Genomic DNA, 18,857 nt, shown 5'->3' on the forward strand with positions numbered 1-18,857 from the left:
AAGAGAATTTAAGAGAGAAGAAAATGTTTCAAATGTAATTTTCTTCTATGCGTCTAATACATATTGAATTTCTTTCAAGTACAATTAGATTTAATTATAATGTGATTTATTAATTTATCCTTTTGTAATTTCGCCCAACCTGTGATTTATTAATTTGTAAGATATATTTTGTAGCTTCTATAAATTTACATACAAACTATCCAATCCACGAGCCCAGTAATTTTTTTTCTACAATTTGATATTTTATTTTGTTACTTTAATGTATTTGTCATTCCTTTATTATACTATACTAAACACAATATATGCAAAATTCAAATTTATTAAAACATTAATTCATATAATTAATAGCATTAACTCATTATCTACATCTATTTATCTTTCAAAAACATAAATTTGAATAAGTAAAATTTAATAATTTTAAATGGCTTAATTATCTATATATATTAAAATTACAATTCAATATTAAAGTTAAGTATTATATACATATTTTAAAGAGAAAAAGCTTTAAGTCATGGTTATTTTAGGGTTTTATATATATAGAGAGTGAGAAAAAAAAAATAATGAAATTTTCAATAATGCATTTAATGAAATTTTATTAATTGATTGGACATAATATATTAAAATTATTTTTAAGTAAATACATATAGCTTAGTTAAACATTTTAAAATTTTAAGTTTTTATCTTTTTTTTAAACTTTATTTTTTAATAAATATATATATGATAATGAGGCATTTGAAAAAAATTTTTAATTTATTTTTTAAATATTTGATTTTGAAAATTTAAAAAATTTTATTTAATAAAAAAGTTTTTTACAATATTCTTTTTTTTCTTTGTGCTTGTATAATTTGAGTAGATATATTTTTTTAAAAATAATTTTTAAATTTCATAGTTTTTAAGTTTGGATATAATTTATTAAAATTAATAAATCATAAGTTGAAAATTAAATATTACTATTTGATTGGCTTGAAATTGAAATACCCCGAATTTTTATTTTCAAAACTTTTAAAGTTTTATTAAATCAAAAATTTCGATTTTTGACTATATGGGCTTTAAACACCAAACAATCTTAAATTTGGGTCCAAAGTGTTGTGAGTTGGGCCCAAGCCCAAATATATTATCAGAATTTTCTATTTGAGGACAGTTAAAAATTTTCAAGAAATAATATGAAACTCCAACAATTTAATCTGTTATGAATATATATAAATTAATTATCCTAAAAATCAAATATCATAATTGTTCATATTTTATTTATATTGAGTGAATGGAGAAAATATTATGGAACCAAACTAAATAATTAAAATAAATCGAACCGGGCCTTAAAACTAAATTGATCTTTCGAAAACCACACAAATAGCTTGAAAACCAAGTGAAAAACCTGCAAACCGAGCAAAAATCGAGGCGAATCATTAAATTAGACCAAACCGGTTCGAATCGAACTGGAATGGTCTAGAAGCCCCAAGATTTTTTTTCTTTTCTTTTCTTTTCTTTTTTCTTTTTCTTTTTTTTCTCTTTTCCCTTCTTCTTCCTTGCGCCAGCGCCATGAGCGCGACACCCCTCCCCCTCCCTTTTTTTTCCGACCACCCGAGACCATCGCCAACCTCGTTGTCGCCTCCTCACTGCAGCAGCCCTCGCCTCCCTTCCTCTCTCTGAAACAACCCGAATTTTTATTTTCAAAGATTTTCCAATTAAATTTAATAAACTGACAGCGTGGAAAATGTATCTAAATATTTAAATGCAAATTAATAATTTGTACCGTGATAAAGCAAATCAAAAACCAATGAAAAATCAAAAATCAAACAAAAACCAAGATTTGGGCTCAATCGAACCGGAATCGAAACGAATCAGCCCAAACCCTCTAGAAACCTCTCCTTTCTTTTATCTCCACGCTCGCTCACCTCACCCCTCATCCATTCTCTGCGCCTCCAGTCAGTCCACCGACACTGCCACCACCTCCTCCTCCTCCTCTCTTCTTTTTCTTTTCCTTCTCTTCTTTTTCTTTTCTTTTCCTTCTCTTCTTTCTTCGCTGCGTTTCTGTTCTTGGCGAGACAGAGCAGCAGGGCCGCAGCAGATCGCGCGCCACCTCCACAGCTCGAGCAGACCTCCATCGCGTCGCTTCTGTCGCTCCCTCTTCTACGCCAGTCGCCGCTGCACACGGATCCTTCCTCTGCTTTCGATCGAACAGGCGCGCCACCACGAACTCAGCTTAGTCGCGCAGCGCTACTGCTCCTCCGCTCGATCGCTGTTCCTCGCGACTCCAGCCACAGCTCCGCCACTGCTCCTCCGCACGCCACAGCCAGTAGCAGCTCTGAGTAAGCTGTGCCTCCATCGCTGCCACTGCCAGTCAGATTGCGCCACCAACTTGCAGTCCCAGTGCGTGTAGCTTTGATCCGGCATGCATAAATTCCGATCTAGCAATCTGCGACAGAAATTAATAAATTTTGGGGTATAAATTAATCTTAGTAATTTTAGTTAATTTAATTTTAGTAACTTTAGTTAATTAATTTAATTTGGCTAGATCTGTTGATTAATTAAATTACTTGATTAATTAAAAATTTAATTCTAATAATAGATAAACTATTCTGAAATTTACAAAATATGGTTGATGTGGATAAATGTGGAGGACGGGACTAATTGACCGGATTGATTGCCCGATGGATGGGCTGTGTGGTTTGGAATTATTGGTATATTATTGATATTCTAACAGGTAGATAGTCCAATTTTTAGGGGAGATGCTGCCGAAATTTGGGTAGAAAATGAAATAAATGTCGGTAGGAAATAAAATAGATTTCAGAAGGAAATAAATAAAATAGAGTTCGGTAGAAAAATAAAAAGTTATTACAGAAAAGAAATTATATATCAAGATTAAATTACGTAGAAAAATTTAGAATATAAAATAAAATTCTTAGAGTGGTAAAGAAATGTTTTGTCTGATAGAATTATTTTCTTTTGTGTCGTTCTTACTTTGCTTAGATCGCCCGGGTCCATCTAGTGCTCCTCCAGGACAGAATCAAAGCTAGAATTTCGCTCTTCATCACAGTGAGTAATAATAAATAATGCATATCAACATGCAGTTGCATAGCATTTTTTTTACAAACCTTATATATATATATATATATATATATATATATTTTTATATTAAAGCTCATATTTATTTTATGTTGCATAATTGTATATTTGGATGTATTTGGTGTAGAACGTTGAAAGAATTGTTTGAATAATTGTGCTATGCATATATTGTGATTTGTTTGTGTGGAATTGGGATGAAGTGAGTCACCATGGGACTGTGAGACCGTACCGTTATATGGATCCAATATGATTACCGTTAGCCGGGTAAATGGGAGATCGGCGCCCCCATGTGCACCTACTGTTACCGTTACGGTTAACCACGGGTTGGCTTCTCGTCGTTGCGCACCAGACAGTCTAGATTTGATGGCAGCCCGCAGGGTGGCTTCTTGTTGTGAGCGTTTGATGATCTAGATTGGATGGAGACCACCGGGTTGCCTCCTGTTGGTATAAAAAAAAAAAAAAAGAGAGGATAGAAAAACAATGAGAGGGCTGGTCAAGTGAGGATTAGACCGGTCGGCCAGTATGGGGGATCGGCTCCCTGGTGCACATGTGAGAGGATGAGCCATGTGGGAGGACGGCTCATCGGGGGTTCGGTGACTCCACTGACTAATTTCCACGTGATGTGATTATTTGAAGGTGATATTGTTTGTGGGTGCTGATGTGATGCCATATGATTAACTGTTGTGTGTTCATTCAGTATACTAGGGTGCATTTTGCTTGATTGTATGTGGTGTGTATTATTTATTATTATTCACTGAGTTGCAAAACTCACCCCCCTTCTCTCCAAACTTCTCAGGTGGTAGGAAGTTGCTGATCCAACGGAAGCTCTGCAATCTTCTCCGCAGAGTTATAAATGTAAACTTTATATTTCTATTATTTAATTTTGGATGTCTAAATTATTCTACTATCAGAATATTATTGAACTCCGCAGTTATAGGGTTGTGTATTTAAATTGGGTCTTGCCGTATGCGTTATTTTATAAATGGTATGGAATGTATAAGTTGAGTAATTAGGCTTACTACGGGCCTCGGGGGCCTTATGCTTACCTGGGCCCTAGTGCCGGTCCGGCCCACGGAGTCGGGTCATGACACTCTCTCTTTTCATTTCTGGCGTACACTCACAGCAGACTTGCGAGTTTGTGATCGGGAAATCGCGTCGCCTCTTTAGCTCAACTCTCCGGCGATCGATCGACTCCAGCTTCATCCCCGTCGACGGTGTAGCTCCGCTCTCTCCTTCTCCATCGTCGTTCACCTACTGGTGCAGCAAATCGCAAGGAGTTGCGATATCATTCTTCGACAGGGACAGTGGCATTTCTTTTCTTTCTTGCACTTTTCCGACATTTTCGCAACTGGGTAAGCAATTTCCAACCTTTCTCTTAGTAAGGTAAGTTGATTAGTGAATTTGCCAGCCTGTGAGCTATGAGATTAAACTGGAATTTAGGAATTTTATTTTTAATTATTCCTTCAAATTATTGCTTGATAGTGTACATATGAGGTAGTAGGTCTAATATTTGCAACAGATTGGTTAGTTGGTGTGCAATTTAAGATTTTAGCGTAGAAAAACTACGAATCTGTGTAGTGGCAGCAAATATATTAAATTGTTGTAGAAAGACAAAAATGGATGAGGAAGTGTATTTTTTTATTTCGAGGTCTGATAGATATTCATAAATGCTTATTCATATTCAATAGATGATGGTTCATGGATCATTAAATGGAATTTCGAGATCTTAATTAATAACAAGGAAATGGAAGAGTTTATAAATTATAATTGCATATAATTATTAAAGGTATATATATATATATATAGTTACACTAGAAGGATATAAACGTTAAGCCAATATAAATTTGCAATTGTTTATCTACTTAGTTATTTGCTTAACCTTATAAAGTAAAGTTAAAATTTTGTATTGGTGATTAATTATTGATGTTGTTAGTTGGATGATACGAGATACTTAGAACATAATGTGTAAATTTGAATAGAGTAAAACTTCTTGTTCTAATAAGTGGTAACTGAGGTTAAGCTTGAAGTCTTACATGCCTAGGTACCAATGAAAAGATATGGAATCAGAATTAATCGTGAAAGTTAATTATGCACATATGCTTGTATATACATACATATGTATCCAATGATTGATAAATGATGTTATTTAGAATATGAATTAAGCTCATGTAAGTTGTTATGGATGTTAAATGGCGATAATGTCATTTAAAGGCGGACGGGTATTTGACTTGATTGATTGCCCGGCGGATGGGCTGTGTGTATATATATATATATATATATTATTGTGATATTTAAACAGGTAGATAGTCCTATTTTTAGGGGAGATGCTGCCGAAATTTCAATAGAACCTAGACTAGTTTTAATTAATGACATGATTAAATAAGTTCATTTAGATTAATTGTATAACTTGGTACATAATAAATAGAGTGCTCTGATTATTTATTATCTTTATTACTCATTTAATTATTTACATATTTATTTATTTATTTTCATTATTGTTGTTATTATTGTTATTTATTTTATTATTGTTGTTTATTGTTAATACTATTTATTTATTTATTTGCATTGATTTTGGATGTTTAATTGTGCATTGCATTACGATGTTTAATTGATCAATATGTCTGCATTTGATTGCAATGTTTGATTAATTGTGTTGTGATAATGCTATGCTTTGTTTGTGTGGAATTGGGATGAAGTGGACCACCGTGGGTTTGTGAGGACGGTCTGTGATATGGATCCGAATATTATATGATATTTGACCGTCGACCGGGAAAATGGGAGATCGGCGCCCCCGTGTACACCTGATGATATGGATTATGTGGAAAACCACAGGATGGCTTCTTGTTGTTGCACACCTGATAATCTAGATTTGATTGTAGCCCGCAGGGTGGCCTCCTGTTGTGAGCACTTGATGATCTAGATTGGATGGAGACCACCGGGTTGCCTCCTGTTGGTATGGAAAAGAAAAGAGAGAATGGAAATACCATGAGAGGACTGGTCAGTGAGGATTAGACCAGTTGGCCATATGGGGGATCGGCTCCCTGGTACACATGTATGAGAGGGCGAGCCATGTGTGAGGATGGCTCGTTGGGGTTTCAGGTGGCGCCACTGACTAATTTCCACGTATGAAGATGTTTATGATTGTGAGTGCTGGTGATATGCCATTTGTGTGACTGGCTGCGAGAGCATATAACTAGTCGGATGACTAGATTAATATGTGTACACATTTGTGTGACTGCGTGTATTGTGCAATAATTATTACTCCTTAGAAAACTCACATGTCTTGTTTGATTTTTCAGGAAGTAGGTTTTTCCTTTAATCCGATTTAGGCTATGTTTCTTCGGCGCAGGGCAATAAAGAATTTTTTCTAGTTCCATAATTATTTTGCTATGTATACTAACAGTTAGTGACTCCGCAGTTATAGGATTTGTATACTTTTAATTGTTTATTATTATAGATGAGAACCTATATTATAAATGTGATGCATTGTTAATTAGGCCCGAACTGTGGAATGTTGTAGCCGATAAATTTGGGCCGAGATTTAATAAAATATTGAGGTTTATCTTTCATAATCATATGGGCTGAATGTTGAAATTTTATATCGAGATAATAGATTCTAGCGTTTCAGGCTTACTACGGGCCTCGGAAGCCTTAAGCTTACCTGAGCTCTAGTGCCGGTCCGGCCCACGGAAACGGGTCGTGACAAAAATACTCTAAAAACAATTCTTTTTACTGGAGTATTTGGTGGTAAAATAGTTCTATTTCTTATATTACTACAGTGATTAAGAGAATATCTTAGAGAGAACCGAAATCGGTGGATTTAATAAAAATAGTACAACGATATCATTTATTGTTTGATATATTCATAGTCCAAATTTTACAAAAAGAGATAGAATTTCATAAAAGTTAATTTCAATTTGTTGGATATATTTTTATGAAATCAAAATATGAAATTCAGATTAAATAAAATAATAAATTGAAAAACCTTGCTTACACTAATAAAATTTTTTAAAAAGTGTTCACGCTATTCTTTATTTTTTAATTTAAAAGAACGAAAGCTATTAATAGTGTAAAATTTTTAATTTTATTAATTTGGTCAATGGATGTCCATGGAAACGGAAAAAAAAAAGGAGTTTGTTTACAAAGGATTGAAAAGAAATTTTATAAAATAGCACAGAGAGCTATAAAGAGAGGCTTTTGCACTCTTTCCGATTTCGTGTCTGGTCGATCTGCTCAATCAGTTCAGCCAAAGCAAAAATTAAGATGAGTAATTCCCCATCTACTCTTTCTTCCATTATTGGGTCCACCACACTTTCTTCCTTCTTCTTCTTCCTTTATTCTCTTTCTTCTCTCCTTCCTAATCCTTCTTTCTTCTTCCTCTCTTCTTCTTTCTTTCTCTCCTTCAATCTCCTTTCCTCTTCTTCTACTTTCTTCCACTCTTCTTCTTCTTCTCTATAAGCTTCATGGGCAACATTCATGAAAAACATTAGACACATGCATCCAACGAGAATTACCCATGACTCTGGTTTATGAGACAGAGCAGCATGTGTTATTGTTAAACGCAGAAATATTTCAGTGAGACAAAAATCAGTGAAGGGAATGAATGATAATGAATAAAAAAAGGAAGAAAGAGACAAGCAAATCAAAATAAAGGAAGTGTTAGCATTTAGTTCTGTATAAGAAAAAACACTATAATTCAAAACAGCAGCGAAGACATTAACCCCAATTTTACACAAACAATTATTTTTTCTTATAAGCCAGCCATGGTAACGTTTGGCTTTATGAACAAAAAAATATTGGGTAACCAGAAAGTGGACAACCAACAGATGTATAATGAAGCCAAATAGGTAGGATTGATTTTCAAACATGGTTTGACCTCTTGGGGTATCACAGAAAGCCAAAAATCCTATTAAATTGAGAGTTAAGCCAGAAATACCATAAGCAAAATTTAAATCCTTCATTTCTTCTTTAACATTCATGATCCCTGACATCAAAATAAAAGACCTGATGAAAGAGGTAGGAGTTGGAGCAACTACAAATATTGTAAGTATCAGAGTTCAGAAAACATTGGAGATGAAGCTAAACCCAACTCTGATCTTTTATATGAGTAAAAGAAGGTGTACGAAGAAAGCGGCTGCAAATAACCAAGGATCAAACCGAAACACTGCACATCTGTATCTATATTTTTCAAAGTTTAAAAACTTAATATTTATCTTTATCTATATCTCTATCATTGATTTTTTCCTATTATATATATATATATATATAGTAAAATTTAAAATTTAATATCTTGTTAATGATAATTGTCTATTTATTGTTGTTTGTTTTCTTCCGATTTGCTTGCCCTTTGATTTTATTAGCAAATTTTCTTTTTTCTTTTTAATTATAGCAGCACAAATCTTTGTAAATCATATTCATATAGAAGCATCTAAACTGCATCTTAGGATGAATACGTCGAAGATGCATGGATTGCCGTAGGTGGCCTTGCCGCCATTGTTCACGATATATATGTTATCAAGCTCCAAAGATTTATTGGATTGCTTAATTGAAACATGCTTCTAAGCTATCATTTCCTACTCATCCTTAATCACTCTTGGGAACCATATTAACCGATATACAAAATAATTATGATCCACTTAAAAAAATTAAAAAAATAAAATTTTGAAAAATATTTCTAATAGTCCAAATAAATAATGTTGCACAGATTTAATTTAAACTTTTTAAATAAATGTACTAATTAATAATTGAATAACATAAACTTCTATTACTTAAAAACTATCCACAAGCATGCATAAAAATTAAATTAATAAAATATTATTCTTCAATTTTGATTTATATTATCTATATTTTAAGGATGAAAAATCCTAATTATAGTAATTTTTTTATTAATATATAATCAAATTATTCTTCATTTAATAAAATATAAAGTACTATAATTATGTCTTAGGACGTTATCACACAACAACAATTTAAAAAACTCTTATAATTATTACAATTTAATTTTCCAATAAATCAATTCCTTTGTTTTGGAATAAAGGTGAATATGGTCATTGAATTTGTTTGGTAGAATCAAAAAGATCAAATTTAATTTTGTAAGTCAGTTCAGTCCTGAATTTGTTTAAAATAATTAAAAAAATGTCATATTTGACCTAATTTAATATTCCAAACTTAATTCGATTTTTACAAATTAATGAATTGATTCAATTTAAAAGTAACAACTTTCCTGCTCCTTTGAATAGAAGTTTAAAATTCATAAGACATTATTTCTTTTGACATAATCAATTTGCAAAATAAGTATAATTTTAATTTGTTCAATATGACAAAATACATAGATTTCACATATAATTGTCTAATAATAAAGGTCGGTGTTAAAATGTTCAAATTAATACATAAAACTCAAAATCATCGATAAAGATAAAGAGGGATATAATATACTTAATATATCATTTTCATTTATTTTATATTTAATTAATTTTTAAATTAATTATACATTCCATTTTCAACTATAATTTTAATAAATATGTATAAAGAATTCTCATATTATAAGTATAGGGAAGAATTAAAGACTAAATTAGTCTAAAACACCAAATTTGACCTGTTTAACCATTTTTAAAAAAATTAAAAGGCTAAATTGATCTAAAAGATCTAATCTGAGCTTTTTTATTCCATTAGATAAGTTAATAGGCCAAATTAGCTTTATTCTTTTTTTTATTATTATTATGGTTTCATTTTACTCGTTAGCTTAATTTTCTTGGGATCATTTATTCATTTGCACTACTACTTATATCTGTTCGTGTTTTTTTTTTTTTTTTTTTTTTTTTTTGCCATCAAAATGAAACAAAATAATTTTTAAAATAAATATTTTGCAGCACAACCTCATACATCTCTTGAGGGCATATACTATTATTTTGCAAAAATAAAAGACTCATAGCTGATAATGGATATTTAACTACAAATTAAAATTAACTAATCTTATAGATTTTAAATAATTTATATTTTCCTGAAAAAAAAATGCAAATTTTCATATCATTATTTTCCAAAACAAAACTCTAACTAATACATATTGCAATAAATGATTGAAGTATTAATTAAACTATAATTTTAGTTTAATATATACTTTTGGAATGCCGAAAGATAGTTCTTGCACCTTAATATTACATAATTAAGGAGCAGATTATATATATATAACCTTATAATAAATGGCACGAAAATAAATAATAATAACATCAAAAATATAATACATTGTCTTTTGAAATCCAAATGTGGAATTCAGATTAAATTAAGAAAAATAATTAGTTGTAAAGGCAAATGATACGATAATATGCGAAATTGCCAATTCAGATTGCAGCCATGGAAATGAAAAGAAAAGCAGTATTGAAAAGAAAATTTCATCTATAAAATAGCAAAAGAGAGTTATAAAGAGAGGCTTTTGCACTCTTCTCGATTTCGTGTCTGATCGATCTGCTCAATCAGTTCAGCCAAAGCAAAAATTAAGATGAGTAATTCCCCATCTACTCTTTCTTCCATTAATGGGTCCACCACACTTTCTTCTTCTTCTTCTTCCTTTATTCTTCTTTCTTCTCTCCTTTCTAATCCTTCTTTCTTCTTCCTCTCCTCTTTTTTCTTCTCTCTTTCTTCTACTTTCATCCACTTTGCTTCTTCCATTCTATAATATTCCTCGCCAGCATGCATAAAAAACGTCGGTAACATGAAAAAAATGAGAAATGCCCATGACTCTGGATTTACTTTACGAAACAGAGCATTATGTGTTATTGTTAGACTCAGTAATTCTTCAGTGAGACCAAAATCAGTGAAGGGAATGAATGACAATGAATAAGAAAAGGAAGAATAAGAGATGCACATCAAAATAAATGAAGAGTCAGCATTTAATTCTGTATAATAAAAAAAACTATAATTCAAAACAGCAGTGAAGGCATTAACCACAAATTTACCCAAAAAACTATTTTTTCTTATAAGCCAGCCATGATAACGATTGGCTTTATAGACAAACAAATATTGAGTAACTAGATAGTAGACAACCAACAGAGTTACAATGAAGTAAAATAGGTAGGTTTGATTTTCGAACATGGCTTGACCTCTTGGGGTTTCACAGAACACAAAAAATCCTATTAAACTGCCCCCTAAGCCACCAACGCCGGCTAGGATAAGTTTTAAATTCTTTATTTCTTCTTTAACGTTCATGATCCCTGACATCAAAATAAAAGAGCTGATGAAAGAGGTAGCTAGGTGTTGGAGCAACTACAAATATTGTAAGTATCAGAGTTCAGAAAACATTGGAGATGAAGCTGAACCCAACTCTGATCTTTTATATGAGTAAGAGAAGGTGTACGTAGAAAGCGGCTGCAAATAACCAAGGATCAAAACGAAACACTGCACATCTATATCTATATTTTAAAAGTTTAAAAACTTAATATTTATCTTTATCTATATCTCTATCATTGATTTTTTTTTTTTCCTATTATATATATATATTTTTTAAAATTTAAAATTTAATATCTTGTTAATGATAATTGTCTATTTATTCTTGTTTGTTTTCTTCCGATTTGCTTGCCTATCGATTTTATTAGCAAATTTTCTTTTTTCTTTTTAATTATAGCAGCACAAATCTTTTAAATCATATTCATGTAGAAGCATCTAAACTCCATCTTTGGATGAATACCTCGAAGATGCATGGATTGCCGTAGGTGGCCTTGCCGCCATTGTTCACGATATTATATGTTATCAAGCTCCAAAGATTCATTGGATTGCTTAATTGAAACATGCTTCTAAGCTATCATTTCCTACTCATCTTTAATCACTCTTGGGAACCATATTAACCGATATACTCAACAATTATGATTCACTTAAAAAAAATTAAAAAATAAAATTTTGAAAAATATTTCTAATAGTCCAAATAAATAATGTTGCACAGATTTAATCTAAACTTTTTAAATAAATGTACTAATTAATAATTTAATAACATAAACTTCTATTACTTACTAAAAAACTATCCACAAGCATGCATAAAAATTAAATTAATAAAATAATTTTCTTCAATTTTGTTTTATATTATAATACTCCAAACATAACACTCCAAAAGAGTTAATGCAATGCAAGATTGAGAGACATCACGTATAATACTCCAAACCTAAAAGTTTGAAAGCTTTTGCCTATACATTTATGGACTAGTAACTACACAAAAAGTTAGTAAAAAACAATATCAATCGCAGATTCCATGTATGTTTTTCAAATTAATGAGCAGCGAACCAGATAAAATGGCCAAATTATCAAAGTAATTTTTTGTCTCAACCTTAAAATGGAGTTTTTTACAAAGAGACTGAAAGGAAAATGTTACATAAAGAGCTATATATGAGGAGCGGTATTTGCTGTTAGCCACGCTTTGCACTCTTTAGATAGTCTGCCCTTATTGCCCACAGTTGTTCTCCTACTGTTTTCATGTCCGGTCGATCTGCTCGAATCGGTGCAGCACATTGAATTGCTAAAGCAAATATTTTCATGAGTACTTCCCCATCTACTCTTTCTTCCATTAATGGATCCACCAAATCCACCACACTTCCTTCATTGTACTTTCTAAAGGCCTGAAAGAAATTTAAGATCATAGCATATGATGTTTTTAGTGCTTGAAAGCGAAATAACATGCAATATATTGGATTAATGACGTATTAATGAACGATGCTAATACATACTCGGTTAGCCCTCTTCAAAATCAACTTTGAATTTTATGAAAATAAAACAAATCCAAAAAATTTAGTTTAACTTATTAAAGGATTGAGAGTTAACTATGAAGACTCATCCATTCAATACAAACATCGCTCCGCATGGACATCTACTGTAATACCCTTATCTTTATTCATTGCACATATACCAAGGTATTCAATATTAGTGACCATAATTACAGCAAACTAAATGGCAGAGACGATAAGCTTACCCATCTAAGTGTAACCCGCTCATCTGCAGGTCTCTTCAGCTCCACAGGGCGGCGACCTGTCAGAATTTCTAGAAGCAAAATCCCAAATGAGTATACATCACTCTTTGGAGTGAGTTGGTAAGTCTTCATATATTCAGGGTCAAGGTAACCCACTGTCCCTTTCACTTTGGTTGAAATATGGGTCTGATCAGAGTCCATCGGACCAAGTCTTGCAAATCCAAAATCCGCAACCTTGGCCCTCATGCTTTCAGTCAAAAGAATGTTGGAAGATTTAACATCTCGATGGATAATCTGCTTTTCTATTGTGAGGTAAAGAGCATAAAAAGCAAAGGCAAACATAAGTCAAAGGTCTAGCAACCAAATAAGCTAAATAATTACCATTAATCTATCAGCATCTGAGAAACATGTCAGGAAAAGAATGATATGCATATAATACCAGTGTATTAAAAATTTTGATCATGTATAAAAAGCACGACCCAATGCACGAAGCATCCCATATGTGTGGCTCTAGGGGATTGATGTATGCATTGACGGAGGGAGGAGGAGCCAGGAGGTGGCCCCCGCTCACTTAACCCAAATTCTCTTTAAAATAGTAAATTTTTTTAATTTTTCCCCCAGTAACTCTTGAAAACTTAGCCCCCTTTAGCTATAATTTTCCACTCTGTCATTTGATGCATGCAGTCTCCCCCCCACTCTTTTGTAGAGCAGCTGTTTCAATGGCATGACCTCTAGGTCACAAGTGGGGTAAGTTTCAGTACACCAAAGCCACCCTCTTACCGAAAAAAACAAAAAATGAATATGAGATAAAAGTATCAATATTGTATCGGTTATAGCATGTTAACTTATGTGGAGCAATATATAATATATAGGAAGATTAGATTTATTTGCTCCTGATAGCAAGTGCAAAGACTCCAAGAAATGTACGTGTAATAGAGTCAGTGTATCTTTTTTTTTTTTTTTTTTTTTTTTTTGCAGATGGAGCCAGTATATCATTGATGACTTTGTAGACACATAAATTTTGCATAGACGGACATAAACATGATGGTGGAAGATAGTGAGACAATTAATGGTGGGATGAGAAAGTTGCAATAACACTTTGCTTACATCATATTCCATAATAAGCATTTAGCTATCTCAACAATATGGACAGAAGTAGAGTTTTTCAACATATGGTTTATGTTGTATTTCCACAAATTCAGATGTTTGTTGAGATTGCAAGGCCTGAAAGTAAATTCAGGTCAGTCATATGTTTGAAGGTGATAACTAACAGTTGTCTTTTGAAATTATTTTTCAGTGGAGAATAAAATTGGTAATCAATTGAGGGCCACCTTCATGACATTGCATTAGAGAAATGTAGAGAACATTGACACTGTTGACGAAGGAAATGAGGATAGGTGAAACAACTTCTGGCACTTTCTCTGAAAAGGACACTTTTCTAAACTGGGAAAAAAATCTAATGAGATAAATTTGCTTCTATATTATTATGTGTCGAACACCCATAAGGCGGTAGAGTTGAGATTACTGAAATAAAATGAAAGCAGCTGTGACTCTAAATACTTGCAATTTAAACCATCTATAGTTGGTGCTGGAAGCAATTGTTGATTAATGCACTATAAAATGCTACTAGCACAAATTGTAATATGTGCAAGAATTACAGTTCCCTAACTCATGCTTATAAACTTTCTCGGATTGGTTATCTGGATTCAATAAATTTCCTACTTTATGGAATTTCACGAACAATAAGAAAATGAATAATGTCTAACCTGCATATGTATGGAGATAAGTTAGTGCATGAGCAACATCAATAGATATTTCAAGCCTTTGGTTAAAGTCCAGAATTTTTCCACGCTGACCTGCAAAGAGTTACACAAAACCATTAGTAAAGGTTATCATCAAGATTGAAAAATTTCATGTGATCTACATATGACATAAGCTTACCATCCAAATGTTCTCTAAGAGTACCATTAGGTACAAATTCTGTAATAATAAGGCGCTCATTTCCTTTATCAACGTAACCAAGTAACTTCACCAGATTCCGGTGATCAATTTTTGCCAGAAGTTCAACTTCACTGCTGAATTCAGTTCGCAAGCTCTCATAGTGTTCCTATATAATGTTTTCTTATCAACCAATAGAAAATGCTTAAGAGAATAATGTGGCTAATTTGCAGAGCCAATGCTAAGAAAGACAATATGAAAGCCACTCCAACATTCAAAACAATAACTTTAACACAAAAACAAAATGGAGAAATTGAAAAATATAGACCATACAGAAAACCTAGCATGGTACTTATAATGTGAAGCGAACAAAATCCTTATCACCTTCTATTATTGCTGCAAGTAAGGAGCTCTTTGGTGGTTCCTAGCCGCATGTGCATGCAATTCAGTAGTTCTAATGCATTATCATTATCACTTAGAAATAATGGAGTGCACATTTCTCCAAGTCTAGCATCAGGTATGACAAGCTATTTTAACTAAGTTCAAAAGAGGAATTACTGTGTACCTTCTTTGCTCGTTTTATAGCAACCACCTGCCCATCTTCTAACTGGGCCCTGTAGACAGTTCCAAAGCCCCCTTCTCCTATCCGAAGTGCAGCCGAAAAATTATGTGTGGCTCTTGCAACCTGACTCATATTGAGATGAATTGATCCCAATCTACTAAGTTTTGGAGACATTGAAAATCTGGAAGGACTAGGTGGCACGCGAAATGGACTGGGTGGAACTTTTTCAGAAGCAGTATTTGCATCAAAAGAGGAAATCGAATCCACTGCAACAACGCAATTAAGGAAAATATTCAATTTTGAAATAGGTCTAATCAACAATTTCAAATAAATCATCGGCAATGGCCATTATACATAGGCCAACTTTAACATTATATATATACACACACCAACTTTAACATCTGTAACAAGCCTTGCACTAATTCGCATCTAAAATATAATAGGAGCATAATTGAAGGGCACTGAAAGCAAGTAATACAGATGGAATTGATGAAAGTTATATGCAGAGTTGCTGAAAAATAATTGGCTTATAAAAGCAGTGCAAGGGTAGATTTGAAGTGGACTCAGGAAACAGAAAGCCCAAGCGGCTGGCAAGGGAGTGGTTCATGGCCAATAGCACCCTAGTTGATGACATCCTCTCTACAGCTGGCACTCAAGCACCACAAGAAATGAAAATAAACTGGATAAACCGAAATAAGGAGAGGTACAGGTTCAAGGTTCAGTATTGGCTATCTAAGGCTCGCTATAATTCATAAAAATGTTGAACTTGGCACTAATAATTGAATAAATAAAAAACTCTACGTAATTGAAAATTTGGTTGAATTTTAAATTTTTTGGTCATTGGCGCAATAGACTAAATAGAAAAATAAGTCACATAATTCAAAATTTTAACAGTTCTACTCTTAACCTCAATTTAATTCAAGTAATTATGAAACTGCAGATAATGAATATCAACTGTAAAAGTTGTTGAAAAAGTTTGTTTGGTCAAACATTGAAGATGGTGAGATATGAATGTGTTACTAGACGCACATGAAATTGGATCCTTGGAAAGAACAGTGTGGGAAGTTGCTTTCCTTTTCCTGTAAAAACATGGACACAGAAGACCACAGCTCATGGCAACAATTCCAGTTGCAATTATGCCAACTTGTTTGGAGGTTGAAAAGGTGGTAGAATCATTGTTCTTCTTCTTTTGTGGAATATCCTCTCCAGTATCATAGATTTTGGACTGTCCCTTGACCTTCTTTTCCAAAACTTTTCTTCCACGCTTCAGGGTTAAGTCAGCTACCAAAACAGTAACAGTTAATTAGAAATTCACCTTGAGTACTGAATGCACAGAATTGCAAGTTTATAAAAAGTGGCTTCATAAATTTCTCAAGTAGAAAACCAAACCTAGAATCTGGTATCAGCGCATACCTAATGAAAGGTCCAAACCACAATAGCCACTGCTGCGATATCCCTCAAAGATGCAACCATTTGCATAGTGGAAGTGGAGAGCATTACAAAATGAATCTTTGTCTACAAGACTTCCATTAATATAAAACAATTCACGACCATGAAATTTTGAATAGACCAGGTGGTCAGTACCACAAACCTTTAATTGTATGTCAAATCCAGCAGCAAGTATACTTGAAATTTGCACCAATAACAACAAAGCCAATGCTGGAACTGCCATTCTCAATGATGTAATATGCTCCATTTCCATCTTTGAGTATTTAAATATAAAGAAAACATCACTATATTCTGCAAATCCCAACGAAGCTTATATAAAACTGAAGAGAAAATACATAACGGCAACCTTGGAAACCTTAGAGATTCAACCAATGTAGTTCACATCCAGTGCACTTTACCAATCAAGTAGAGAAACCCAGAGAGAAATATAGCATGAAATTTTATCAATCGTGTGGAGAAAATCGAGATAGAAATAAAGCTGGAAGTTCAAAGCCCACCAATCTTCTTGTTCACATGTTCTTAGTGCTCTATACAGGTAGCTCAATTTTGGACAATCACCATGAAACTCAACTGAACTTCTCCCGATCCAGTTCACCAAATTGACAAAAAGAGAACCCAGTTAAGAAAGTAGCTGAAACTCAGAACACCAACAGAAACTTCAAATTCAAGGATTCAAACTGTCCTAGATAAGGAATATCAATGTCTCCGTTTCACCGCAAAAAATCAAAATGTAGTCTTCAAGACAAAATTCACAAAACTTGTAAAATATTGATAATTTGATGTTGACTTCAATCACTTCCAAATTTGAACTAAATAATTAGTTGTTCCAGTTCCTTGGTACCCTGCTAACCAAACTACCAATAGTGTTCAAAACCCAGTTGCTAAAGTAGCTGCAAATTAAAATCCCACCTTCTCAAAACCTCGAAATTGCCAAAAAGCTTATAGTGGAACCAAAGTATCCTACACCCACATCACCAAATGATAAAATAAATCAAACCCAGGTAATAAAGCATCCAAAACAAATTTACAATTCTACACTAATAAATAACAAAACCAATGATTTTTAACTAGTTTAAATTAAAAAAAAAAAAAAAAAAAAAAACCCAGAAGGAGAAACAAATAGCAACAGCCACATGAAATAGTATATCCTACATAGGAATAAGATAAAGAAAGTAATAAAAAAATCAAACCTGAACAAAAGAAGCGGCTAAGGAAATAAAGACGACTGGATTTTGGTGAGAGAAGAATCAAAAGAAAAGAAGAAAGTGAAGATGACCGGCCTCGTGATTTTAGTTCAGACTTTTTGATTTTTGGTTTGGAGAAGAAAGGAGGAAGAAGGGAAGGAAGGAAGGAAGAGGGTGAACAGGTGATGTAACTTGTTGCCGTCTCCAATTAAGTAATTACTTTTATATTAGTATATAGTATATTAAGCAAAGCCACAAAGAGAACCCAAACGCTGGACAAGATTGACCGTTGGAAAAATTTTATGTCAATTGCTTGGATTTGGATTGAAAGATTATTACATCGCTATGTTTCCTCGAAATTCTTTTCTTCATTTTAACCATATTTATGAGAATTCTTTCGTTAGAATAATAAATTACTCACCTTTTTAGACAATTGAAAATAAATAATTAATTAATTAGTACTCCTGTCCCTTGATTTAAAAAAAAAAAAAAGAAAAGAAAATAAAAAACAACTACCAAATGATTGAAGTGTCCCACATTCTACTAAAATATTCCTTTGTTTTTCTTTATGCCAAAGTTGATATAGTTTAGGAGTCCCTCGGTTTCATAATTATTATCCTAATTTCCTTTTTCGTTCATCCAAAAATATTATTTCATTTTTATAAATAAATGATATTTAAATTTTATTTTTTTATTTTTATTTAATATACTT

General features: G+C 32.6%; 1 protein-coding gene and 2 long non-coding RNA genes across 3 annotated transcripts; 1 reads left to right on the top strand and 2 right to left on the bottom strand.

The window, feature by feature from the left end:
- The first annotated feature begins 1,893 nt into the window (after positions 1-1,893).
- On the top strand, positions 1,894-6,641 carry LOC149494105 (uncharacterized). The gene is made up of 3 exons (XR_016322156.1): positions 1,894-2,443; positions 2,971-3,036; positions 3,863-6,641. It is a non-coding gene; the product is annotated as an uncharacterized LOC149494105 (long non-coding RNA).
- A 486-nt stretch (positions 6,642-7,127) lies between these two features.
- Positions 7,128-8,194, bottom strand: LOC149494106 (uncharacterized). The gene is made up of 2 exons (XR_016322219.1): positions 8,003-8,194; positions 7,128-7,525 (listed from the first exon to the last, which is right to left on the bottom strand). It is a non-coding gene; the product is annotated as an uncharacterized LOC149494106 (long non-coding RNA).
- A 4,148-nt stretch (positions 8,195-12,342) lies between these two features.
- Positions 12,343-18,485, bottom strand: CRCK3 (calmodulin-binding receptor-like cytoplasmic kinase 3). The gene is made up of 8 exons (XM_089724985.1): positions 18,152-18,485; positions 16,926-17,921; positions 16,542-16,793; positions 15,516-15,778; positions 14,954-15,119; positions 14,779-14,868; positions 13,016-13,314; positions 12,343-12,665 (listed from the first exon to the last, which is right to left on the bottom strand). Exons 2-8 carry the CDS (start codon positions 17,212-17,214, stop codon positions 12,456-12,458), a joined length of 1,569 nt encoding a protein of 522 aa, XP_089581111.1. The 5' UTR covers positions 17,215-17,921; positions 18,152-18,485; the 3' UTR covers positions 12,343-12,455.
- Positions 18,486-18,857: the final 372 nt, after the last annotated feature.

The sequence above is a fragment of the Jatropha curcas genome, chromosome 8 (assembly GCF_041381405.1).
Source record: "Jatropha curcas cultivar XTBG-Jc1 chromosome 8, XTBG_Jcur_1.0, whole genome shotgun sequence".
Classification (NCBI taxonomy): domain Eukaryota; kingdom Viridiplantae; phylum Streptophyta; class Magnoliopsida; order Malpighiales; family Euphorbiaceae; genus Jatropha; species Jatropha curcas.

What these genes read in the sequence shown, in the direction of transcription:
- CRCK3 (XM_089724985.1), bottom strand. Translation starts at nt 17,214, where the DNA reads ATGGAAATGGAGCATATTACATCATTGAGAATGGCAGTTCCAGCATTG. An exon ending in CTATAAAACGAGCAAAGAAG is followed by an intron (nt 15,120 to 15,515) that starts GTACACAGTAAT and finishes AACATTATATAG; the next exon opens with GAACACTATGAGAGCTTGCG. An exon ending in AGCGGGTTACACTTAGATGG is followed by an intron (nt 12,666 to 13,015) that starts GTAAGCTTATCG and finishes AATTTCTTTCAG; the next exon opens with GCCTTTAGAAAGTACAATGA.